Here is a 27,267-nt window from a genome sequence, read left to right as displayed (position 1 = left end):
TCATTCATAGATCTACAATATGGTGATGATGGGAATATTTACATGTTTTCCTGCTGATCGTTTGTTGTATGTCTGTCTGCTAGATTATCTGTGGTATTAGTTGAGGAATCCAACTTCTCATCAACAGTTGGACCTACACCAAAGCTGAAAGTGTCTGGCATGGTGTCAGTGGGATGCTCTACTTTTGTGCCATTGACCGTTGCTGTCTCCTGATGACCGCTTCCATTCTGCTTCGTAGTCAGATCGGTGGCTGTGCTCAGGATGGCTCTCCTTGTTATTTCATGGGTTCCGTTGCTATTGGCCTGGGAGGTCCGGGAGTCACGGACGGTGCTGAAGCCGGTCTGGATCATCGACAGCGTCCTCTGGTGTGCATCTGGACGCTGGCAGCGGTAAAGCCCACGAAATGCAGATCGAAACTTCTGAGACATGGCGTTGTATATGACAGGGTTTATAGCACTGTTGGCGTACACGCATGTCCGACAAAATAGGAGGAACCAGTCGTTCTGATAGGGTGTCGACACAAACGAGTTGATCAAAACTAAAGTCCGGTACGGCATCCAGAGTAGAGCAAATAGGATCACCACTACGGCCAACATCTTTGTCACCTGTAGGGAGGAAACAGAGACGCATTTCATTAAAACTCAATCAAAGCAACTATGAATGAATAGGAATTTTTGTGTGAATAAAGCCTCTAAGGGTGTTTTCATGCCTAAAAGTCCAAAAGTCCTGTCATCATCACTGATGTGGGCTGTGTCTCCCTATGTTTGACAATGATTGGTCTGTAGACGGGTGCACTGGAGGGATACAATGTGATGGACTGAGGTTTGCTGCCACATTTGGAATCTCATGTAAAATTACAGGTGAAGCAGTGAAACAGTGCAGCATGTGATGGATTTACCTTCAGCACTGGACTGTGGCAAAAAGTAGCCCTCGTTGAAGAAAGAAACCAAATCTCCTGAAGAATCTATCTGAACCCTCACACCTTTTTACAGTTTTTCCTTTTTAACTTTGAGTGAACTTGATTAGGCTGACTATAATGAATATTGAAGCACACACAGTGCGAGCCGTCTGCTGCACTCAGCAGCCTCTGAACGCCAACAGAATGTGTAATCAGCTTAGCTCAATATAATGACTTTGAAAACACCAAATGACTTCCATCCATCCATTTTCTATAACCGCTTATTCCCAAAGGGTCGCAAGGGGCTGGAGTCTATCCCAGCTAACATTGGGCGAGAGACGGGGTTCACCCTGGACAAGTCGCCAGTTCATCACAGGGCTGACACTCATAGACAGAAAACCACTCACACTCACATTCACACCTACAGGCAATTCAGAGTCACCAATTAACCTAGCATGCATGTCTTTGGACTGTGGGAGGAAGCCGGAGAACCCGGAGAGAACCCACGCAGACATGAGAAGAACATGCAAACTCTGCACAGAAAGGCCCTGCTCCACCCAGCTGGAGGATTCAAACTCAAGACCCTCTTGCTGTGAGGCAGCAGTGCTAACCACTGCACCACCGTGCTGCCCACCAAATGACTTGTTTTAACAAATTCCATTAGTTTAAAACATTATGAACTGTAAAATATCACTTCCGTGAGGCTGTTCAGTCACACAGTGACAGATCACAGGCTGAACTTTACATAATGTTCATTATAATGTTGATATAATGTTGAAATGACATTCTTCTGCTTCAATAATCATTAATACCACCAGATAAAACACTAAAGTGGTTAGGTTTGGAACCCACATTCATCGGGATTGTGAGCCTCTGTTCTCGGGAAAGAAAATGTGTCATTTTCAGAAAAATATTACTCTCTCACCTCATCAAACCTCAACATTTGTAGGCTGCATTTTTTAACTATTATTGACAATATTGGTGATTAAAAATATTATTATATATGCTTTTCAGATCACATGGTGGAGATCTACATTCTACTGAGTGACTAGTTTTCTCTAGTTCTGAGTCCATATAGACCTGATGGACTTAAGTTGGGAGTGGTGGATGATGGGAGCAACTTGGTGAGGAGCAGGGATCTTTCTTAACCAATATTTGGAAGAAAAATATCCATAATATCTGGAGTGTATATCAAATATTCTACCCATTAAACAAATAAGTACTACTATTACCTACAGTTCAACCATGACTGTCATAAAGTTTCATGCCAATCCATCCAGTAGATACTGAAATATGTCTGGACCAAAGTGGTGGAGCGATCAACCAACATGGTCATACCAAGAGCCTCACCCTGAGCAAGGATCTTCTACTAGATTAACAGAAGCACACTAGTAGTAGACAGAACAGTTGGGTTGAATTAGTCTTTAATTGTAAAAAGAAGGTTTGCATTTGGCAATGTGAAGTCAGTGGGACCAAGAAAATACAATCAGTGGTAAAAAGGCAGGCCAGGAATCACACTATGTCACTGTGACATGCAGGCAGAACAGAAGGCTGGAACGCAAAAGGCAAATACACAATCTGGCAAAGTGTAAGAGCGTACAAACTGCCTGGTTTATACTGAGACTCATTAATAATGGGCAGGTGTGCAGGCAGAGGAGGGGAGAGCAGCTGTCACCATGACAAAGCTGCAGAACTGATAATTAGGCACTATGGGTGACCCTTTCACATTTTCTGTAGTTTACATGTAAAGATGTTGCAAATACTGGTTTTACCTATCATTGCCTATAAACGTCAACTTTACTGCAATATCTTTTATGGATAGGATCTCCCACCAGAGAGAATACAGACCAAGAGTTTTGTGTCATTATGAGTATGTTACTACCTGATGTTGCTCACACTCCCTGATATTTTTGGTTTTGGTTTTACAGAATAAGGAGTTAAGCTGGGCTCTGACATATGATTTTAAAATCTGGGTGCATCACATACATAAAGAGAAACTCCACATATGTTTTCCTCTCTAATCTCAAAGACACACACACTGCAACATTTGAAAATAATAGCACATCACAAACTAGAGGATGTTATTAAAGATTATTGTGCCGCTGGGAGCATAATCTCACATGAGAAGAAGATGTAAGTGTAGACTGATGTGGTGCAACAAGTTGCTGGAGAAATACTTTGCAGTGAGAAAAAACAAAGGAGATGGATTAAACCAGTCAGTCCCAAACACTGGGTCGAGACCCACAGGTGGGTCACAGGAGATTTTATTATTACAAAAGATTTAAAATGTGTATATTGTTTTACTGATGGGAGGAAACTATAACAGCCTGTTAATTCTACCTAAATACACTTATTTTGTCTCATTTATGAAATAGGCTAAAATGTGTTGTTTTCCTGATAAGAAGAAATAAACCAATGAAAAGACCTATAAACTCAGCCTAAATTAATTTATTCATAATTTATATAGTTTTAACCTGTATATGTTTTAAATAAAGCATCAAGATAATATAGGGTAATACAAGAATGGTGGTCAAAAAAATGGCCAGGAATGCTCATTTATGCACAAACTCTTACCAGAATTTATTGATAAGGCTTGGGCTGTGGTGGTTTGTCATTTCACAAAACTGGGTCCCCAGGAAAAAAGTCTTGGAAACACTGGATTAAACAGTCTTGATGAGAAAATGTTTTTGGCAACATGGTCAACACAGGTTGTCTATTCTTTAGTGAGAGCTGGAGGTGTATGAGGTTGAATATCTGTGAACAGCAGTATGCTAGCTAATGTTAGCCTCAAGGGCTAGAGTTTACTGCTGATTTCTCCTCTGAATGTGAGGTAAAACAAACTGAAACTTCTGTAGTATGAGCCCGGCTTTCAAGAATATAAGTAATGTTCCATCAATCTATTAGAGCCTCTTGTAAACATTCTTACAATTTTCAAAAAGAGCAATACAGTGGACTACATTTCTGACAAAGTACAATGTACAATATAAATGTACTGCCAAACAAAAGTGGTAGCCTCATGTGTTCATGATAATGTATTATGGTTTACTGTGAAAACTGCAGCCATTCACAATGAGCGAGACAGTCAGTAGTACGCTGTCCTCATCCACCACAGTTAACACACCATGCACCAGTGCACAAGTAGCTAAACATTTATGCCAAAGCTCAAAGGCCCAGCGCAATATGTGCTGATGCATCGTTATAATTTCTCTGATTAGCTGTGATTGCTTCATGATTATTTGAATCATCATCATCAACACAACAGCAGTTACCAAAGACAGACCGTGTGTGTCTGTGCGTGTGTGTGCGTGTTAGAGAGAGAGAGAGAGTTCTTGGATGTGTGTGAGTGTGTGACAGCAATAATTAATTTGTTTTGTGTGTGTCTCTGCATGTTAAGAGGGGGTTAACCGAGGCCTCTTAGCTTAATGAGTCATTTGAAGAATGAGAGACAAGAAGAGGCAAGGGTACATAAGGGGAGGAAATGAAAGCACAGGAAAACTAGTGGAGGTCACTCAGGAGAGAAACAGGAAACAGATGGTGAAGCACCTACTGCAATATCACCACAACAGCCAGATGCAGCTGGCTGCAGAAACACTGCAGGAATGGCATGATGTGTGCAACATCATGAACTGACAATAACAAGTGATGACGAGTCCTCAACTCTAAGTTGATCAGCTGTTTATAACTGTCAGTTGTCTGTCAATGTAAAGTTAAGCCCATGTGCCCGTTTCACTGCCTGCCAGACTACATTAACATTTTGCTTAATTTAACCGTTATCAACATCTTTGATGTCGACAAGATTATTAATGATTTCCTATGACTCATAAAGGGACACTCACTCATTCAGAAAATATTCAGCATTAATTTGATAATTATAAATGAATAACGTGAAACAGGCAAACAAGGTTAACACATCCAAGGAGAGACAAGAGAGGTTGATTGCAGAAGTGGGAAGACTGATGTTTGCCCTGATACAATCAATTTTTTCTATGGAGTGGGTGAGAATTTTGTTACAGACAGCTGGAGAAGAAACATCAGTAGAGGGGGCAGTAAAGTTTACAAGCTGGTTGATGGTGCTGAACGAGATTCTAGGCTTGTGCTGGTCGGCAAAGATTAGCTGAGGAAAATACCAGCCCCTGGCTTCTTTACCTTACCATAGTATGACGTTAGTTGTCCCCAGGAAACAAGTACAACCTCTGAGTTGCAATCTACACGTGAAAATGTGAAATTGGCACCTGGGATGCCAAAACTACAAAGACAAACAAGCTAATAGATGTTATCTTTTCTTTTGCAATGATGTAATCATTGTAATGCCACAGTTCACCTCCCAACCTGAAAATGTTCCACCAAGGAAGTTCCTCCTCAACACTATTTGGAGCAGCACCGTCGCTGCATCCTGGGCCACCCAAGACGCCCTGCCAATAGATCCTCTAAATTGCACACACTGTCCTTTTAATGTCACAAGGCTGGCAAGTCTGCCCTAAAAGTGTTTATTAACTAAGTATAACCTACATCTTCTATCTTTGCTGCATAAACAGACCAGGGACCATATCATCTGTCAATGCCAGGATTTGCAGGTATCACTTATGATGAGGACCTCAAAAACAATAAATATATTCCAACAGGACAATTCTTTGTCCTGCACAATACCTGCAAAACTCCATAATTCCCTCTCACAAGTAACAGCATATTCCTGAGGGACTTTTAAGCTTTGTAGCTAGGGGTGCAACAGATTGTACTTGTCCTGTGTCCCGTGTCTTACAGATCGCCCCCCATGGTTCGGCACTCTTGTGATCCATGGACTACATTTAAGTAATAATATCCGAAATCTCAGTGCACAGTTGCAGTGAAAAGTCAGGACAGATGTACACTGTGTTTTACTCTGCAGCCCGTCTCTGTGAAGAGCAACTGATTAAAAAGCCACCACATCCCCTCGAGTGAATTCCTGACCATGACTTCAGGCATTTTCACTGGTGTAACTATGCTGTTGTCATAGAAACAAATCATAAGATTGTGGTATTTATTGAAACTTTGACAATATCTGCTGTTATAACATCTGCACTCCTCTCTGCTCACTGGTGCAGCTCTGTGTCTGTCTGTGATAAGGTGTGCCTGTGTTGTATTGGCTATTTCTCATGACCTCTAACCAATCAGTGCTGTGGGTGGGACAGTGAGCCAGACTGCAGAGTATAGTAGTGCATTATACTGTACAGTGTATAATTATATATTATATGTGCTATAGTATATACATAGTACAGGAGTGTATAATACAGTAGAGTATAGTATTCATATAACGTACAGTATACTGTAAAGTATTATTATTAGTGTCATTATATATAATTATACAGTGTATATATATATATTTTAATATTATTATCATTACTATTATTATTATATTGCATTATTATAGTGATAACAACAGACACAGAGCAATCAAAGCCAAAGGCATTTTTAAAATAATTCAACTCTAATCCCAACTCTTTTTTCTTTTTTTCTGATCTGAAAAATGATTCCATCCATGACTCAAATCTATGATACGGTCTGAACTGTGAATTCTGTGATCCGTTGCTCCACTATTTGCAGCTGACAGACAGGAGAGTGTGAGTTTGTGGGCAAATGTGTGATTTATATCCTGCTTTTTAGAAAACATTATTACAAGAGAAAGGCTTCATGGATGATGAATAATTTCTCCTTGGATCATTAGTCATCTTATCATCAAAGTTGTCTTATATTTTTCACACCGATTCAGTAACACAAACACACACATTTAAAAATATTAGGACACAACACACAGGCAACACCAGCCAACCAACAGAACTAAATGGACAGTAAGGACATTCACCCGCAAATGGCAAAGAGCTGCAGTGAATCACAGAGGTGTGTGTGTGTGTGTATTTCTATGTGCATACAACACCCTCAGCATGCCTTGACCCGCCGCCCCTCCGCACCCCATCCCTGGCTGGTGACCATGGTAACGCCTCAGACATTTCTGAACCCCTGTGATACAGAGGTGGGGAATAGAGCCAGTCAGCCTGTAAGACTCAAGTGATTAGTCTTATCAGCCGCCAATAATGCCGCACACCTTCCCCCTGCAAACCCCACCCCACCGCCATCCATCTACGGCCATTTTAAAGCTCTCAACCCACCCTCGCTGTGTCATAACAATCCTGCTGAAGCGTGGCTGCCTTTCGCTCAGCTGCCCGCGTTTTCCACACCACAGCAGAAAAAAAAATTGCAAAACAAAGTGTGGCAGCTTGATACCAGGTATCATGCACACGCCTCCTGTCAGCAAAATGCTATTTGAGATAAGAGTCTGTGTCCGTGCGTTCAGCGGTGAGCCAGTGACAGCCACCTCAGCAGGTAGATAAAAAAAAGGAAAAAACTCTGCACAACAAAGCATTTAATTGAACACGAAGGAGGCAGGGAGGAGAGCTTTCTAATTATCTCCGTGCTGCGATAATGAGTCAGTAAGCATCAGGGTGACATTTTGAATATGCATATTATGACTGTAATTATATGGCAGCATGATACTTGACTCGGGCATTACAAACACATCCGATGTTTTTTCTAACAACAGCATCCTCCTGGACTGAATCCAGTCACAGCCCGACATTTCGGCCCACTGAGCCAAAGAATTTACTTTAGCCTCTGATGCTATCAATTCGCCCGGGGCAACAACGACCAAGCTTCCACTTCCGTCTTCCTCTACATGCACTTGAGGAGATCACAGACATGAAGAAACTCTCAGAGATTAAAACTGTACAGCAATCTTACACCACACTGTATTAATCTGCAGTCATGAAAGTGCCATTCTTTGACATACACAAGTTTATCAAACTCCTATCAGATTGAGTTGGCCTATCAAACGATGAATGAAAGAGCATGAAGTGCCTATTGAAGAACTGAGAGAGTAAAATCATCTGCGGTATTAAGCACACTTCAATGTAAATCCCAAATCACATTATGCAAATCTTCTGCTCCTCGATGGAGCCCCTTGAACACATGAGATTAGGATCTTCTCTCTGCTGTCGCATGAGAGTTCAGTCTCTCCGAGGCTCGTGTTCATGTAGAAACATGCACACAATGACACAGAAACAACTTTTTACTAAAGGTTCCACAGGATGCTGAAACACTCTGGACTATAGGGTCGCAAAATTGTTTGCTCTTTCCTTAACCGATCATTGGTAAAATCAACAATAAATTAATCAATTAATTATACTTACAAAATCTTACCAAACAATAAATGTATTTTTCCCGTCCATCAAAGTTTTATTTCTATGGCAACATGTTGCACATTCTCTAACAACCTGACATACACCCTTAGGAATAAATGTGCTAACTAAAACCATAAAGTGTACTTCAGCTTGTCCCCATAGATGAACCAGTTTTAGTTCATAAACATAAAGGTTTATACCTAGAACCATCTATGAAAGGTTTCATCTAGAACCCCCTGTAAGAAGTTCTACAGAGAACCCTTTTATGGTGCAATGGTTCCACCTAGAACCTTCTGTGGAGGTTCTATCCAGAACCTTTTTTTCTTTCTAAGGGTGCTAACAAGAATCCAACCAGGGAGTTGTGCCAAGAGCCTTTTTATGTTCCAGGGGTTTTATCTAGAACACATTCAGGAGGTTCTACCAAGAATCGAAGAGTCAAGGTAATATAAGGATATAAAAAATATTCCAAAGGTTTTATTTAGAATAGATGCAGGGGTTCTACCGAGAACCTTTTTATGTTCCAAGGGTTTGATCTAGAATCAGTCCAGGGGATTCTATTGAGAACTATTTTATATTATGGTACAAAGAACCCTTGACAAACACTTGATGAAAGAGTTCTTCAAGGATTTCAACGATCCTTGAAGAACTCTTTCTTCTAAAAAAGGCTCTTTGAATGAAAAGGGTTCTTAATGGAAATCTTAGTCTTGCAAAGAACCTTTGACAAAACCTTTCTTCCAAAAGTGGTTCTTCAGAAGCAAACTGTTCTCGGCAGAGCCACAGTCCATCAGGAAGAACACTTTTGGAACCCTTCTTTCTAAGAGTCTAGTCCGTTGGTGCCGACCTTAGTTGAACATTGGAGGGACAAAGAATATCGTCTTATATAATGTTAAGGTGTGATGAGGTGGGGGGGGGGGGGGGGGGGGGGGGGGTGGGGTAATGTTTTCCAGAAAATGACACATTTTCACCACATGACCACCATCTAATTTCTGGTGGTATTAATAATTATTACTGAGGCAGAAGAACATAATTTCAACATTAGTCAACATTATAATGAACATGATATAAACTGTGCAGCTGCGTGCAGCTGGACCTTCACTGCAGCTGCATGTGAGGATGAAATGCCAAGTTCAGTCTGTGATCTGTCACTGTGACTGAACAGCCTCATGGAAGTGATACTTTACAATTCTTCATATTTTAAGCTAACAAAATTCATTAAATCAAGTCATTTGGCATTTTTAATTTCATGATACTGAGCTGATTCCACATTCCGTTTGCGTTCAGAAGCTGATGAGCGCAGCAGACGGATTCAACTGTGCGCACTTCAATCTTCAACATAGTCAGCTTAATAAGGCTAATGATCACTCAAACTTAAATTAATTAATGCTGCTTTAAAGTAATTGTCCTTAATATTTCAGTCATGGTTAATTTGGGCACTTACAAATGTTAACCGCTGGGGCCAGCAAACACTTCTTGAGGCTCTTTGTCAGAAATGCACCAGAAGAAGGAAAGCGTACTACATACTCTTACTTTTTACAGTGCAGCCAAAGAAACCCTGAGCTGAGGGGATACATCATAGGATTCTCAGACAGGTGTTTTCTTCTGAGAAGCTGAGGCTCTTGTGTGTGGTACTATTTAAATTTTACAGACAGGAAGTTAGAATGGTTGGTAACACTTGACTTGAAGGGGTGTGCAATGAATGTGAAGGAGTATCCCTCAGTCCCTCAGTCAATTATATCATTCTTAATGCAAGACTGAGATGTCTTTGTTATGATGACAAAAACCAAATAGTTTCTTTGAGTTTGATTGACAGGTTATGCTGCCCTGGTTAATGTCAAGTTGTCAAAAGAAAGACGCTGACACATTATGTTGCCTGGCGGTACGTGCCTTGTTATTGCAAAATCCCAATCGGCGCTTAATGAAAATAGCATTATTTCTGCAGCTTTACCAGCTAGATATTCAGCATATAAAAGGAGTGGAAAATGTACTGGCTGATGTCTTTTTCAACGCCTTTTAGCTCCAATCATGCCAACTGTTCATGTTGCAGTATTTGTGCTTTTTACAGTCTCTCCTTGTTCTGTCCTGCTCTCTCTCAAATATCTCCTTCAGGTAACACGGTCACAGAGGGGGTGAGGAAGAGTACTAAAAAGAACTGGTAGAAGGTATCAAGCTTCCTGGCAAAATCATGACCAGTCATATACTTCTGATAGTGTTCCTGTCAAGTAAAAGTGATTTGTGCATGTGATTGAGTAGTTTGTAAATGCTAGTGTAAATTTTAGTATATTTTAGGGGAGTACCTGATGAGACTCTGCTCTTATGTGAGAGCATGTGACAACCCCGCCCTCCCTGGTTGTAGTTCCCATGGCTTGTCCTGCTTTATCTCTGTTCCTCTGCAGGACGCAGGCAGACTGGCAGAGGTATGACTGGGCGATGAGCCACACCTGATTTAAGTCTTCCAGATTGAGCCTCCTTGTTAGTCTGTATAGAGGGCTGGACGTGTCAGTTCCGGTCTCTCGCCTCCTGACTAACAGGATTCAGTTGCTGTGTTACAATTGATTTATTTTTCCCCCTCACACTCAGCTACATTACACATTCACCTCACCCAAGCACTCACTACACCACTGATAATACTGATTTACACCCCTCACATTATTTTTGAATATAGTTAACTATTGGTTAAATAAATCGATTTTTAATTCAACCAGAGTTACCTGTGTGGTCTCCCTTGCTTTGTCTGGACTTTAAGGTGGTTCATGACACTTGGTTAATGTCAAGTTGTCATAACAAAGACACCAACATGTTATGCTGCATTAGTTAATGCAAGTTCAAGTTCAAGTTCTCATAAGAAAGACATTGACAGGTTATGTTGCCATGGCTCATGTCAAGTTTCTATAGAAATACATTGACAGGTTATGTTTTCCCTGGTTAATGTCAAGTTGCCATAGAAAAGACATTGACAGGTTATGTTGCCTTGATTAATTATACGTTCTAACAAAGTTGTGTAAACAAAGTTTGTGTTTGGGTGTTGTAGAGAATAAATTGTGTCTTACCAGCTAAAAAGAGTGTTACTGAGCGCTTGTCATATGAAGGAAATGGTCTGATCTGAGAGAACACATACAGATACACTGAACAAATACATTTTTCACCTTGAGCTGGATAGATAGCACCGCCTGTGTGTGTGTGTGTGTGTGTGTGTGTGTGTGTGTGTGTGTGTGTGTGTGGGTGGAGTAACTGGTTAGAACCAGTTACAAAGGGCAAGATTGTGTCCAAATTATGTGAAGGTTTGTGTGTGAGACCTGTTTTTTTTAACTCAGTATGAAGAGAGATGAGAATTCCTGTGTCAGGCAGAGGCATCTCAGAAACTGCTCATTCTGCTATATGACTCCTCTCTGTTGTGTAGCCTACACAATGAAAGAAATTTGTATTCACTGATATATTGGTTTACTTTCCTTAAGAACCCATAGTGGACAGAATTTTTCCACAACACTGCATTCAGCGTTTCTTGCCAAAAATGTATTGAGTGTATCCCTGAGGTCTAACAAACTTGGTAAATGCATTTCATGCTCTGTAAAACATTTACAAAGTGGATTTCTTAAAAATGTTTTTAACTTGCAAAACTTTCTGGACTCTATTTATTACAGTCTCAAGTGTATTTAAGGGGCGTCCACATCCAGTGGCTGTTCATTAAAGGAAGGCGCAAGGCACAAATGAATTGTATTTAGTCTCTTAATGAATTTTATATTCCCTTTCAAAGACAGGTGCTCTTGCCTCTGGTGCACTGCTTTTTAAAGCAAACATTTTGGATTCAGCAAGTTGAAGGAAACAGGGATGCTGAAATGACCCACTTGTAGACACTGCAGTTAATCCACAGGTTGGATGGGCCTGGTCAGAAAAATTAACCTTATGTGTAATAACGGATGGGTTGCAGGTGGCTCTCCGCATTAAGAGAAACGCTGTGTGCACTATTATGCACATGGTGCATCAACATGACAGCTGTGACGTTACTGCATACAAGGAAATATTACTTTGTTAATTACCGAGTGCGTCGTATAATCATTAAAATAAAACATTAAAGAAAACACTCATACATCAAGACAACACAATAACAGCTGTGCTCAACATTATTTAAATTATGATTTAATGATAAGAGAGGCTGTTTTCAATCATTTTAAACTTTTCCATGAGTGCAGTAATGTCACTGATCCAAATACTGTTGATATTTATGCAGGAAACTAAAGACTGTAGTAAGGATAGATGAAGCTCTGCAGTGGAAACTGGAAAATCATTCTTTTAGACTGCTCTGATGGAAGCCAGTATACACTGCGTTACTCCAAACAATTTTACTGTATGAACTTAATGTGTAGAACAGCCGTTCCCAAACTTAAGAATGCCACAGCCTAAATTGAAATCTGAAAATCATGTGCTGTCCACCCAAACCTTTAATCACAACTTTGATCAACAAATGAGACACTCAGTTATAGTTATAATCCCCGGTGTGGATATACCTTAATTGTGCCAGTGACAAGGTATAATCTACATTGTGAGTATTAATTCTTAACATTTTTTTACTATTGAATTACACTAATTTATTGTACTTTAAAGAAAATTGTCATAAATGTTTTATGTTAACTTGCAGGGTAGGGCCACAAATTGAGAATCACTGGTGTAGAAAAACACAACAAATTAATTAACATTAGATCCTGGCTGATCCTGCCTGATTTGAACAATCAGTGAAGTTACAGCTGCTGGGCCTCATGCGTAAATGCGCACATTGTCTCTTGTCACTCAGTTTCACCCACTTGTAACTAATCCACTGTTCATCAGAATGTTAATATTTATGATTTGTGGATTAACTGCAGTGCCCTAGAATCAGAATGTATGTGTGTTGTGAACCAGACTATACAGCCTCATCTTACTGTCTGAATAACAGGAGAATATTGCACCATTGACTTCAGACCAGGTTTTTGTCAGTCAGTAGCACAATTACTTTTCGCTGTCACAAGATAGCAATGTGTCAATAGATGTTGGGTGAGAAAAAGACAACTGGGTCGGTCAGAAAATAGCAATGACAGCTTTGCTTTGATTTGCACCACGGGCAGAAGAGGGAGCCCTCCTCCTTCTTCTTCAGTGTCTTTGTTGGTTTATTTTAGTGTTTCCTGATGCATTACCACCACCTGTAGATCAGTGGAATAGTGTGAAACCATTGGCAGGAATATCTATCATGTCGCACACATGCTTGTGCATCTGTGTCCTCATGCTAATGCGCAAGAATAAACAAAACAAGGACCTGTTCATAAAACATTAGACCAACATTACTTATTCATTTTCCAAAGATTTGAAATGAAACAGTAAGCTGTAAAGGCAAAACAGATTCACAGAAGTCTTCTGTGCACAGATTCTGCTGCTCATCCGCCTGGATCCAGACCCTTGAACCTGCCCTCTCTATCAGGCAACTTACACACCCTTTTTTGCCTAAAGGTCGGACATGCTTCATGGTTTGTAGTCACAGCTAAGACTGGTTGAGTGACAACATGTCAGTGAACTCTCCCAGCTCGGAGTGGAAATTAAGAAATGGTTGGATATCAGGTTGATGCCAGGAAACAAGTTTCTGTACTATGTCAAAGCACAGGTAACATCAGAAGTCACTCCCTTAAATGAGTGTCTCGCCTCTATAATTGGAAACTGTCTTGTCAGTGGTGCTGTTTTACAAGGAGAAGGAGTTCTGGTAATGCATACACTCAAACACAGCATATGAACCGGGTAAAGGTGCAGCCTGTCTTGTGAGCAAAGACCACACCAGATTACACACTTTATCAGCCTATTCCAGATTTACCACAGAGAAAAGCCTGAAGGAAGCCATACATTTCAGAAGGAATGTTTTGCAGCCTGAGGTTTGTGTTTGCATACACTGCATGGAAGTAAAGGTTCTTCCTCCTCCTCTTTCATCAGACCAACAGCCAGGGTCCCCAGTTGACACCACCATCACCACCAACCATGTGGACACTTAGAAGCAGGAGAGGGCACTATTTATACCACAGATAATGCCACTGTGATTGTGGGGCTACTTTGTACATTTGTTATTGCCCCTTGAAGTAAAATTTGGCCTTTTCTATCTGTAGATTTGACCTTTCCAAAGTCCACACTGCATTTCTGCAAGAAAGAAACATGGTGATCTGTCTGTTCTTAAAATTGCACAGGGCAGAAATATAACCATCTGTTGAAGAATGTCAGAAGTTGAATTTAATAAAGCTGTCTCCAACTAAAACTTTACACAGATGAATCAGGTTTGGCCGTCCTATACGAATATTCAACAATTTGTCAATTTTCTACAGTGCAGTGGATCACACTAAATTTCTATATGAGCAGTATGTTTTACCAGTTAGACTCATGTTTCAATGCCTTTCTTCATCATCTGTGAGGTGAAAATATCAGGTTTTAACACAGTCAGAGAAACTAAAAGTGTGCATCCTCCTATAGCTCAGTTACAAAAATCAGTGGACCTGTGGAGCTTCTCTCCTGAGGCTGCAGCTGCTGTCCACCATCATCTGTCCTGCACACTCCACGCTCCTCTACGCCATAAAATCAAGGAATTATTTTGACCAAACCACAGTTGAAAGATGAATCAAAACTTTCTGATGAGAATTAAGGGAGAATTAACATTCTAATGCCAACTTTTCTTGGAAAATGTTTTCTTTAAGGCTTTATATATATATATATATATATATATATATATATATATATATATATATATATATATATATATATATATATATATATATGTGTGTGAAATTTCTGTAATTTTTTGAATATTTTGCTCTGTCAGAAAAAACCCTTGTCCAAGAATTTACAACTTCTAACAATTACAAATTAAATTGATTAATTAAAAGTGTTTTAAATTCTTCAAAATCTTAAACTAACAACGTAGTGAAAACATTGGTATCAAACTGTGTCTTGTCTCAATCGATTATTTTATGAAAACACTGGCCATTTTAGGTTGTGTCTCAGATTTACATCACCTCTGTCAGATTTTTCTAAAAACATGATTTAATCAGGCAGAAAGGGGATTAGCTACACCCTAAGGACCCCTGTCTCACTTCCTGGTTGACAAAAGGAGGGACTACTGCTCAAACACTGGTAATCTTTCTGTTTTTTGACAAATTCATTAAATAATATTGCTATGTGTCTCTAACAGAACAGAACATGTCAACACCTCTATAGTCCTTCTAAATCAAAGCTAAATAAGAATTATGGTTTAAAAATGTGTATTTTGATCAACATTAAGAGAACTCTGAGACACTTTCTGCTCACTATGATTATGTTGTGAAGTGAAAAAAATGTAAAATTTTGTCAATTTAATCACTAAGAGGTTGGCCCATTAGAAGGTTTAACAAACAAAAGTTTGATCTTTTAAGATAAACTGTCACAGCACAACTGAAGAGTAAAAATCAAAACCCTCAAAGTATGGGTGTTTTTGTGATTTGGGTGTGACTTTTTTTAAACAGAAATGTTAGGGGAAAACTGTAGCTTGTGTTGCTTCTGTAGCGAACAAAAATCTCACAAAAGTAGTCCCTTTTGTACTAAAAATAACTTCATCATAACCCTCCTCAGTGGATAAAAGTTTTTGAAGGTAGATGCTTTCAAGAGCAAAAAGCCTGAGAGAATGTATTCACAAAGACAAAGCAGCGCTGTAGAGCAACAGCATGCAATCTGGGAGAGAGAGGCCTTTCTCAGAGAGAACGCTCTCTCACTGCTCAGCCTGAGGAAACAAAGCCATTACCGCCACGATTGCCTTCAGGGCCTCGTAACAGCCAGGACAGAGAGCCGACAAGAGGGCACTTCTCTGAGGCAGCGGATGGCAGGGACATCATCAGCACGCTGTTAAGAGGGAATCATGGCCTCTATATTCCCAGGAGACCACACACACACACACACACACACACACACACACAGGCAGAGATGAGGCCGGGGTCAAATGTGACTAAAGCTATCGTACAGCAATTACTTGAGAGATAAGACAAGATGTAACAAGAAGAAAGGAGAGTGCAGAAGGGGTTAATGGGAAAGGGGGTAAGTGTGGGATGAGGCGCAGACCTGTTTCCTGGAGGAGAGCGCGCTCTTTGGCCGGCCCTGGCGACCCCCCTTCCCAGCTTCAGAGGCTTCCCGGCAGCTGCGACGCAGTGTGGTGGCGCTGGTGTCAGGATGGTTGGGCAGAGGGCTGCAGGTACACACAGCATGTTAGAGCATTCTTCCCACAGGAGAATGACAGGCTGGCTGACTTGGTTTCTTGAGTAAATTAACATGTTAGGAGCTGGCTTGGGGAGTAACAGATTACATGTGACTATTGGGGATTATTAGTAGGATTACAATTTTGATTAATGATTTATATATTCAATAACAATATCCTACCATGCACAGTGCACACGCAGTTCAATGAACTATCATGGACTTTAATGAAAAAAGTTTCACTGGGTGTAAATTTCACTATTTTTATCTTTAAATCAATCAATCAATAAATCAATCAATTACACACAACAAGGAACAAGGAAGAAACTGGACAAACTAATAAACAACAAACATAAAATACTTACAACTGCAACAATTAATCTATTATTACTCAGCTATTAAATTAATCTGTGTTTATTTTGATAATCGATTGATCGTTTTGAGACATTTCTTAATAAAACAAACATCAGAATTTTCTGATTTCAGCTTCTTAAATGTGAATATTTCCTGCTTTCTTTGCTCCTTTCTTTGCTGTTTTGTGGACAAAACAAGACATTTGAGGACATCATCTTGGATTTTGGGAAACACTTATCAACGTTTTTCACTGTTTTCTGAGCCAGAATGTACAGGAAGCTAATGATTAATCATTAATCAATTAATCAATTAATTACCAAATAAGAATTTAATCATTTAAACATGTATTAATTGATAATTGATCAATAGATTGATCTAGAAATTGAATTATTGTTTTGTTGATGGAGCCATTCATTGGATAAATAAACTGAAAATTAAACTTCAAATAAGAAAAAAAGAGAAAAAAAAATGACGAAAATGATGTCTTGTTTTATTGTATTAGGAAATCGAATAAAAAAGTCCCTGAATGAATAGACAGTCTGAAAGACCTTTTTCAGTACCTGAGGTAGAGGATCCGTGCAATGAGACCATACAGCACAATGGCGAGGAGCAGCGGGATAACATAGAAAATGGCGAAGTCGATGAGGTAGATGGGCAGGTACAGCTCCCGCTTGACTCTGTAGCCACACTGCACATGTCCGTCCTGGCTGACCTGAGTGTCACGCAGTTATCACAGAGACAGACGCTGTAATAACACAGGTTAGTGGCTCACCAGGCCTGAGATCCACATAATAATCTTTCACATCTTCACATAATAATACTACTCTGACGAAAGACAGCAAGCTCTTAAAAAGCTTCTCACATTCTCCTGCATTTGAAGCAGAATTTGAACAAAAGAGGTTTGTCAGCCCCTGTGAGTACTATTGTCTTTATTTTGATTGTGGCCTACAAATGCATTCACATGGCAATTTAAGCATGTAGAAATGGAGCACGAAACACATTTTGCTGTAACCCCAATACTCAAGAAACTTGGTTCAGATCCCAATAACCTCAATAACTTCCGCCCAATCTCAAATCTTCCATTCATTTCCAAAATTCTTGAAAAAACAGTTTCTGCTCAACTCCACACCCATCTTTCCTGCAATAATTTATATGAACAATTCCAATCTGGTTTCCGTCCCTTCCATAGCACTGAAACAGCACTCCTTAAAGTCACTAATGACCTCCTCCTTGCTGCTGACTCCGGTTCACTATCCATTCTCCTTCTGCTTGATCTGACCGCAGCCTTCGACACAGTTTCACACACCATCCTCCTGAACAGACTTTCCTCTCTTGGCATCACAAACACACCTCTTAACTGGTTTCATTCATATCTTTCAGGCCGCACTCAGTTCATCCAGTTAAAATCATTCACCTCCCATTCAGTCCCCGTCACCTCAGGTGTCCCCCAGGGCTCTGTCCTGGGGCCCCTGCTGTTCATTATTTACCTTCTCCCCCTTGGTCACATTTTCCGCAAACATCATATTCACTTTCATTGCTACGCGGATGACACCCAGCTCTACCTTTCAGCCAAACCTAACTCCACATTCCCACCCTCGTCCCTCACCAATTGCCTTCTTGAAATACAATCCTGGTTCACCTCAAACTTCCTTAAATTAAATTGCAATAAAACAGAACTTCTCTTAATAGGCACAAAAACTATGCTAAATAAACTCCATAATTTTTCTATTCCCCTCTATAACTCCTCCATCTCTCCCTCCCCTCAGGTTAAGAGTCTGGGTGTCATCCTCGACAGCACCCTCTCCTTCGCCTCCCATGTCAATAACATCACTCGGTCTGCCTACTTCCATCTTCGTAACATCAACCGGCTTCGTCCTTCTCTTACCCCTCACTAAACTGCTGTTCTTGTTCACAGTTTGGTCACCTCCCGTTTAGATTATTGTAACTCTCTTCTCTTTGGCCTTCCGCATAAAACCCTCCATAAACTACAACTGGTCCAAAACTCAGCCGCCCGTATCATTGCACGCACCCCTTTAATCCATCACATCACACCTATTCTACAACAGCTACATTGGCTCCCCATCACACATCGCATCAACTATAAAATACTCCTCCTTACCTTCAAAGCTGTCCACAACCTTGCCCCTCCATATCTCTCTGACCTCCTCCACATTGCTACACCTGCCCGCACCCTCAGATCATCTTCTTCCATCCATCTCATCGTCCCCCCCGCCCGTCTTGTTACCATGGGGAGCAGAGCATTCAGCCGCTCTGCTCCCCAGCTCTGGAACTCACTCCCACCTGACCTCCATAACACAGACTCACTACCACATTTCAAATCCAAACTCAAAACCCATCTGTTTAAACTGGCTTACTCCCTCTGATCACATTTGCATTGTCTAATTTTAAACTGTATTTTGTATTTTATTGTCTTTTTAATATTGTGTCTGCTTTTATGTTGATGATGTAAGGTGACCTTGAGTGTCAAGAAAGGCGCCTATAAATAAAATGCATTATTATTATTATTATTATTTGTAGCCGTCACTTTCCTTCTATGTGTTTTCACTCTTTCAGAGAAGACGATTATGACTACAGTACACAAACACTTATCTATGCCTTCTTTTTGACTCAGTAATTGCAGGTTACTGTGCACAGGCCCCCAGCCAGTTAAATCAGTCACACACAAAATGTCATGCAGAATACGGTTCTCTTACCTGAATGTCAACCAGGAAAAACCACAGCATGCAGTAGACACAGGTGAAGATCCAGACCCCGGCAATGATCCGCTTTGCCCGGGACACTGTGCACACAGTCTGAGCCTTCATTGGATGGCAGATAGCTATGTACCTGCACAGGAAGAGGAAATGAGGGGTTCAAACAGAAGGTCAAACTAACGATGGCTGTTCATATTTTAACTGACAGCAATGTGTTGGTAAGTACAACCCACTGAGACAGTTACAAACATAAAAAAACAACATAAAAAACATGTCTCCATAGTGCTGGTCTCCTAAAGGCCCAACACGCTACAAGTAGCTGAGCTCTTCACTGCATATCCATAGCTAGGAGCCACATGCACGTGTGCACATGTACACCATCTGAAATGGGTGTGTGTGGTGTGACAGTGCATGGATCAGGGCTTTAGGAGACTTGAATACACCAGACGAGTTGAGAAACTGGGCACCATTCAGCTCAATTATTTGGGAGATTCTGCAACATTCCTGTGAACCTCCAGCAGTGTTTTGTGTGCTAAACCTGACCTTCAAACAGCAGGAAGGTAAGTCGATAATGACTGAATTTTAATTTTTCCCTGTTTTATCTGGACTACAGCAGTGACAATGGGTGATGGCTCCTCCTTTCTGGCTAAACTAAAGTTAAAATGAAGCTGGGAACGGCAGCACATGTAGCTGTAGATGTAATGATAATAAATGATAGTGCTATGGTTGAACAAGAGTTTTTATTTCGGCAGACACTATTAGCACCCGGGTTTGTGTACCCATCAATGCAAACTGGCATTTGTTTCCACATGGCAGAGATAAACCATGATCTTTTCCAAAACCAGACAAAGCTGCAAGTTAAAAATAATAATAAAAAGTAGAGTTACTGCCATGTAATTGTATACCTCCACCAACCAGTCAAGTTGCAGCTGCAAAAACAATGCAAATTGTAAAATTACCTTAAACTAATAAATTTAATTTTTATTTGAAAGGACCACAAATAAATTGCTATATCATTCTTACCACTTAATTCACATGTGGGGTAGTGTGTGTTTTGTTGGTCTTATGTGTTATCAGCCAAGTGCACCAAGCGCTTTGATTAATTGATTAATAAGCACAAAGCACCATGAATTCAGACACCTCTGACCATTTATATACTTAATATAGTGACTTGTGGCTCCACCATCTGAATGAGACACACAACACGATGTCTGACATCTTGCTTGCATTCAAGCCTTGTGTTATGTAAAGTTAACAGTTGCTGTTACTTTTGTTCCAATTCTAAATGTCTCAAATTACTGCACTGCACAAATAAGCATTCAAAACACTGGTAAAGTCATTGAACATCAACTAACATGTGTTGGCAGTGGTCCTTGTAAATCAACATAAGCTGAGACCATTGGCTTGGATCAGATGGCATCCCTGACTCCCTCACATTGTTTCCTTGTTCACACATAGATCAGAAGGTAAAGTCAAAGCACTCTCCAGTCAAAGTGAAATTAACTAAAAAGAACACAGGCCAGCCAAAGCAGACGAGTTGTAGATGTTTGTCAGTCCTCACCTCTCCACAGTGAAGGCAGTGATGGAGCAGGATGACACGTTGATGCCCAGGTACTGAAAGTAGGTAATGCCCAGGCAGCCGGCGTGGCCAAATATCCACATGCCTCTCACACTCTCCGCCACGTTGGGCAGCCCTGCCGCCACCAGCACCGTCAGGTCGGCTATGGCTAGGCTGACCAGGTAACAGTTGGTGGGCGTCCTCATGTGGCGCGTGGTGAGGACCACGAGGACCACCATGATGTTGCCCACGATGCCCACGGCGCACACCAGCAGGACCAGGAACACAGACACCGTCATGTACTCCCACGAGACGGGGATGCTGGGGCTCAGGGAGATGTTGGTCGGGGTGTCGATTCTGGTGCTCACGTTGTCGGTCATATCTGCTAACGGCTGGCCTTTTTATTCCCCAAGTGTTTGTTAATCACAAGTTATTTTCATTTGATTAAAGCTAAGTGATGAGGGGCACGACTCTGAAAGGCCGCCATGTTTTTTCTTCTTCATTTAGAGCATTTACTCTCATTTAAAGCCAGTCCAGTTAAAGGTAGCATATGATATTGACTGTTGTGAAGCTTTAACATCTCACAGGTTTGACTGAGTTCTCACTACAGACACAGAAACAGCTGTGACTGCTTCTTGATGAATGAATGGAAAGAAAAGCACATTGAATATTATTATCCCAGCATTTCCAAACACCTCTCAGGCCCCCATTGAGTCACCTGGAAATAGAAAATGAGTTCAATTAATTGGACAAACTGGGAATTGAACTGACAATAACCTTTCATACTCTCATATGTCAGTGTCAAACACACATTCATTTGAACATGCATTTCTCTGAGTGACTCCCTCTGGTATCTGCGGTTCTGGCATCTTGACAAATGCTGCTAAGACAGAAAACTGCTCCTGCAATCAGATAACATGTGGTGGTTAAAACAAAGGGGGTGGGGAGGGTGGGGGGGGATGAAAGAACAATGCAAGCTGGTGGTTCAAATGGCACTAAGGTGTAGCTGCTTGCAAATGTAGTGCTGTAATTGCTGAAGTGAAAGATCAGCAGTAAGCTCTTTGTTTTCAGGTTATTAGATATGTTGGGTATAAAGTTGACACGGTGTCCTGAGGGTGGTAACACTAGAACAGCCAAAGCAATCAGTTTGACTGTTTTCAAATTTATATGTGCAATAAGACATAACACAATAACACAGTATATTCATTTAAAATGGTTTTTTTTATAAATGACTCAAAAGGCAAAGGAAAGGAGATGATTTTGACCTATTTCAGCCACAGGTGGTCATATTGACCACACAGAAAATTGCCACTGCTTTCTTTTTGCACAGTTGGAGATGCATCTTGGTTGCTTAGCAACTATCACTGTCTCTGTCGATAAAACTTTGCAAGTGGTCTCAATTTCCAACTTTCTGATGCTAAAATACAATGAATTAATCAATTACTCCATTAAAAATAAAATAGGGAGGCCAGGGACGGTTGTAACCCTTTTTATCTCAGCACTTGTAATTCACTTAATTTTGTGTTAAAGCTCTCAATTTTTTAAACAAAGTATTAGGGATGTGCATCTCACTGACTGGTTCGATTCGTATCTCGAAACATGTTTAACGACACGATGCATCATAGAAATTTTGAAATAGCTTACAATTCTGTAAAACATGATTCAACCCTGTCATGATACAATATGATATGGTACAATGTGTTGGCCTTTACATTTTGATGCTATTAATTATATATTTGTAGGGTACAATTAGTTGCAAGAAAAAGTCCTGATAATTTTAGTAAATCCAGTGATGGGAGAGCCAGAGAGAAGGAGAGAAGAGAACATTACAGTGGTGTTAACATCTTATTATGAGTCTAATGTGTAAATGAGAATCTGTCAACAAACTGTTTAGAATGGATTTTTGCAGTAAGATGATCTGCTGCTCTGTTTCATATGAAGAATGTTGTGGTTTGGATTGAATCTGACCGTGTAGAGGAAGTGGAGTGTGGAGGAACAGTGATGCTCCGTGTCACCTGCTCTCACAGTGACATGACATCTCTGTGGGTCAGGCTCTCTTTCTCATGTTTCTTATAAAAGCCAAACTTATTTCACATTTGCATGTTATTAAAATTTGAAGGTGGTCGATATGCTAGTGCTGCATCTTTTTTTTTTTCAAATTCATTTTCAATTTTTTACCAATACAAGCCATCTGAATCAATGCACTTGCATCATATACGTTAAAGCCCGAAGCATCAGAAGCATGAGTGAATTATTACACACCTACAAGTTCCCTCACTTATGTTTCCAACTTATTTTTATACTGATTTCCAGCCTTTTCCCACAGGCTATCATTAATTTTTGTGACGTTCAAGGTGGAAAGTTGTTATTATTATTATCAAAATCTTATAAAACATATTTAACTCTTTCTCACTCTGAGTAATTCTAGATGAATCTAAAATTTGAATCAGATCACTGATGGTTATTATCCTACAGAAAAATACTGCTGTTAATATATGCAATTATGGTTTACTACATGCCATATTGATAAATATATAAATAAATCTGGCAAAACTTACATTTTGGTGTTATTTCATTTGTAAACATATAACCTAACAGAATAAATGCATTAATCTCTTAGTCTGGTATTTATCACAAGAGATAATAGAGTTTTTAAGTCAAAGAGTTCTAGTGTTAATACATTTTGTGGTAATCTGAAAAATGTAAATTCTTGATGTGTAAATGCAAAGTTTGGCAAGATAGAGTGCTGAAGGAAAGGTCAGCAGGTAGCTCTCTCACTGATCATGCTGTGATGTAAATGTTATGTTATATGCATGTAAATCTCACTATTAAATTTGGCGATACCCTGACTCGCATATATCTGAGCCAACGACACCCAGGAAATGGACCTCACAGCTCCCCAAAAATGACGCCAAGCATCGTGGTCGCCCCCCGGTGGAAGGCTGCAGTACAAGTCATAAATCCTGCATTCCAATGTTAATAGATAGTACATGAACCAAACTAAAGCAGCAAAGTACATGTCAAATATTTTTTTCCCAAAGATGTTTTCTGTCATTTCAAGTAGTTCTTGTCAAGCTGATGTTTTTCTGATCAGTTTTATTTTAATTTCATTATATAAAAATGGTGTTTTGTGGCATGATTGACAGATGAGCTCTGCTTGCAACATACCAGTGGCAACACATTGTCCAGTCTGAGTCGACAACATAACGCCCCCTTCTGGAGGAAAAGTCACGGTATCATATAATGAGAGAGTAAAAATTGCATTGTTGTCTATGGGATCCTGGTTTTCTAGCCCCAAAAGAGGGTGCAGCCTGATGTTTTGGCAAAGTACCCGTATGTATCATTCAGATGTACTGAGTCAGGCTGCTGTGTGGGAACTCAACACCACGACTCCAACACTGGTCACTGCTGCGCAGACTCTGACTCCAAATGACGTCACCAGTGCAAGATTGCCAAGCTTGTATCAGGGACATTTTAGAGTACAGTTTGAGAAAGTGGAGATGTGTCCTCCATCTTTATTTTTAGTCATTGATTTGACGTTGACTCTCTGGTCGTTGATCAGAGTCTACACTGTTTTTTTCTCTTGTGTTTATGACTTAAGAGCAGGTGACAAAAGATTTTGCCAGGGTAGTCTTTCTAGTTTCCTTAAGGCCAGTGTGCGGGATTTTATGGCATCTAATGGTGACCTGGCACATTGCAAACTTTTCGTCTCACCTTCCCCTTAAAAGCATGTAGGAATATGATGAAAAACATTAAAGATTTTGGTTTGTCTGTTACGCTATCTTCCATTTCTGCCACATTCTGACAATAAATCCTTCTAAATCTTCACACTGGACCTTTAGTCATTTATTCATTTATTCATCTTCATCTGTGAAATGGATGGCAACAAAGTTTTGCCCAGATAATTTTTTTTAACTTAATTTACAACCCTGAAAACAGGTAAGGCAGGGAAACTGTTCAGATCATTTGTTTGATTATTTGCTGTTATAATATTCCTTTTTGGAAATGCCTTTTAATCTGTGCCAAAAATAGGCATGAGAGTATATATGTACCTTGTGTGCATGGAGAAGTTCAAACTCACCTGAAAGAAAATAGGAATGCTTTTAGTTCTGTTTAGAGCGTAGAGTAGTGGTACGCTTCAGCCTCTTGTGGCGAAAAATGAGTATTACAACAACAAACTCTTAAAAAAAAAACACCTACAACTCCCCCCTCCTTTTTTTTTTAAACCTGTTAAGTCTTAAAGACTATTTAGATCAGATCAAGGAAATATATTTTTCCAGAAAAAATGGCAATGTGGCCAGTAGTAAAAGAATATAGAGAAAGAAGTCTTGCTCTGAACATTAATCAACAGATCAATTACTGCTCACCTTTAAATAATGTTAACAGAAAAAATATTTTCTGAGGACCTCCAGAAGCCTCCTCATCTTCCCACAGACCTCAGAACGAGAGCCAGAGTTGAAACCATACCTGGTGACGCTTCATTAATTCAGTAGGAGAGCCATTAACAAATGAGCCATCCTGGTGCTCGTGAACATGCAGTGAAACAAATAAACCTTAATACCTTAATACTGTACTCAAGGCGTAAACACACACAGTGAGTGCATTAAGATCATTTTTTAACATAATATTCTGACTTAACACCTCTCATAATGCACTCGTGATGCCTCCTGGTGCATTTAAGTTACAATCATGCTCCTAAAAGCCTGAACAGCAGCAGAATTTCTGATTAAAGGCATTTTTTAAACTGTAACTGTTATAAGATTTGAGGATATTAGAGGACAGCATGAAGCAGTTTTTCAATCTAAAGATTCCAGAGGTTTGTTTCAAGGTTTCACATTCTGCTCAGACCTAATTAAGCAGTGTGCAGGACTGTGAAAGCACTACAAGGCATCTGTTGCTCTTTACACTCCCAGCCTGGCCGGTCAAACACACACAGGCTGGACCTCCCCTCCTGAGGGCTGCCTCTAATAAATTGAGGTGGACATGAAATGAAAAGTAATTTAGTTTCACTATTCTGCCATCAATCAGACTGCATCCACATTCCATTACACACACACACACACACACACACACACACACACACACACACACATGCACAGCCACAACTCAGCAGAACACATTTCTGACCATCCATCACGCCTGGCTGAGTGAGCTGCTTCAGGATCACAGAAGGAGGACTTCCTCTTCTACTGCACTTTATATTCACACACGCAAACAACCTTTTCAACATGATCTGTTTAAGATCTCACAAAAACATACACATTGATGGCTTTTTGTCTTAAAGGAATAGTTTCACATTTATGCTTAGTTGCTTTCTGTATGAGAACTGATATCAATCAAAGGTAATAAAAACAGCTCACTAATAAGAAAATCCTCATTCATTATCTCATTAAAGGACCAGCATGTAAGATTTACTGGGATTTATTAGCAGAATATGGATGAAGTTTAATGTAATATTCATCCGTATGTTTTCATCACCACCTGATAATAAGAACTGTGTTTTTGTTATCTCGGAATGAGCTCTTAAAGAGGTTGTGGGTCGCAAATCCTACACTCTTAGACATAAGGGTTCCAAAAGGAACTAAAATGAAACTAAAAGAAGGATGGAGGATGAGGGAGAGGGAGAGGGAGAGAGGTATACTTTCTACAGGTGGAAGTATTGCCATTATTTTGGCTTTGTTTAGCTCCCTAAGAGAGAATCTGTGGTGATGGAATCTAATCTGAAGGCTGCATTTGGTGAGGTTGCTTTTTGTTTTCCACCAACAAAAGCTTAGCAGTTCACTGGATCAGCAGTTTAACTTTGGGGTGTAATATACAGTAGTAATGTAACAAGTAATGTAACACAATGCTATGAAATTACTTTTGAAACCAAGTAATAAATAAAGTAATATTATTAATTTTTAAAGGACTAATGAGTAAAACGTAACTAATCATATTTCCTGAGTAACCTGCCCAACACTGTTTGTGTGTAAGACTACACAACAAATCAACCTCATTCTGGATTAACTCTGAACTAAAGATTCAACAGGTTACGTCAGCAGATTTTGGATGAAACTTAACATAAAGCAAAAAATCAGCAGAGGGAATTTTCATTCTGAGAAAAAAAAGTCAAAATGTTGTAAAGTTAAAATACCAGCTTGACATTTTGACTTTATTAACAAAATCTAAAATAAATTTAACAAAATCTTTCTCCTCTTCCTTATATGCTTGACCTGAATACTACAATACCCTAACAATACCCTACTACACTAAATATAAAGGGACTAAATGGCACTCAAGCACCAAATATTACATTTGAAAAATTCAAAACCA

The 27,267-nt window shown here is 39.9% G+C and overlaps 1 protein-coding gene across 1 annotated transcript; it reads right to left on the bottom strand.

The window, feature by feature from the left end:
* Nucleotides 1-38: 38 nt before the first annotated feature.
* trhr2 (thyrotropin releasing hormone receptor 2) lies at nucleotides 39-21,335 on the bottom strand. The gene is made up of 5 exons (XM_084734423.1): nucleotides 20,959-21,335; nucleotides 19,398-19,530; nucleotides 17,244-17,395; nucleotides 16,198-16,321; nucleotides 39-605 (listed from the first exon to the last, which is right to left on the bottom strand). The coding sequence occupies exons 1-5, from the start codon at nucleotides 21,333-21,335 to the stop codon at nucleotides 39-41; spliced, it is 1,353 nt and encodes a 450-aa protein (XP_084590549.1).
* Between the last annotated feature and the right edge of the window lie 5,932 nt (nucleotides 21,336-27,267).

This window comes from Lutjanus erythropterus, chromosome 13, assembly GCF_056507025.1.
Source record: "Lutjanus erythropterus isolate fLutEry1 chromosome 13, fLutEry1.hap2, whole genome shotgun sequence".
Lineage (NCBI taxonomy): Eukaryota > Metazoa > Chordata > Actinopteri > Lutjaniformes > Lutjanidae > Lutjanus > Lutjanus erythropterus.
The sequence above is the reverse complement of the archived record's forward strand: the minus strand, read 5'-3'. Positions and strand labels throughout refer to the sequence as shown.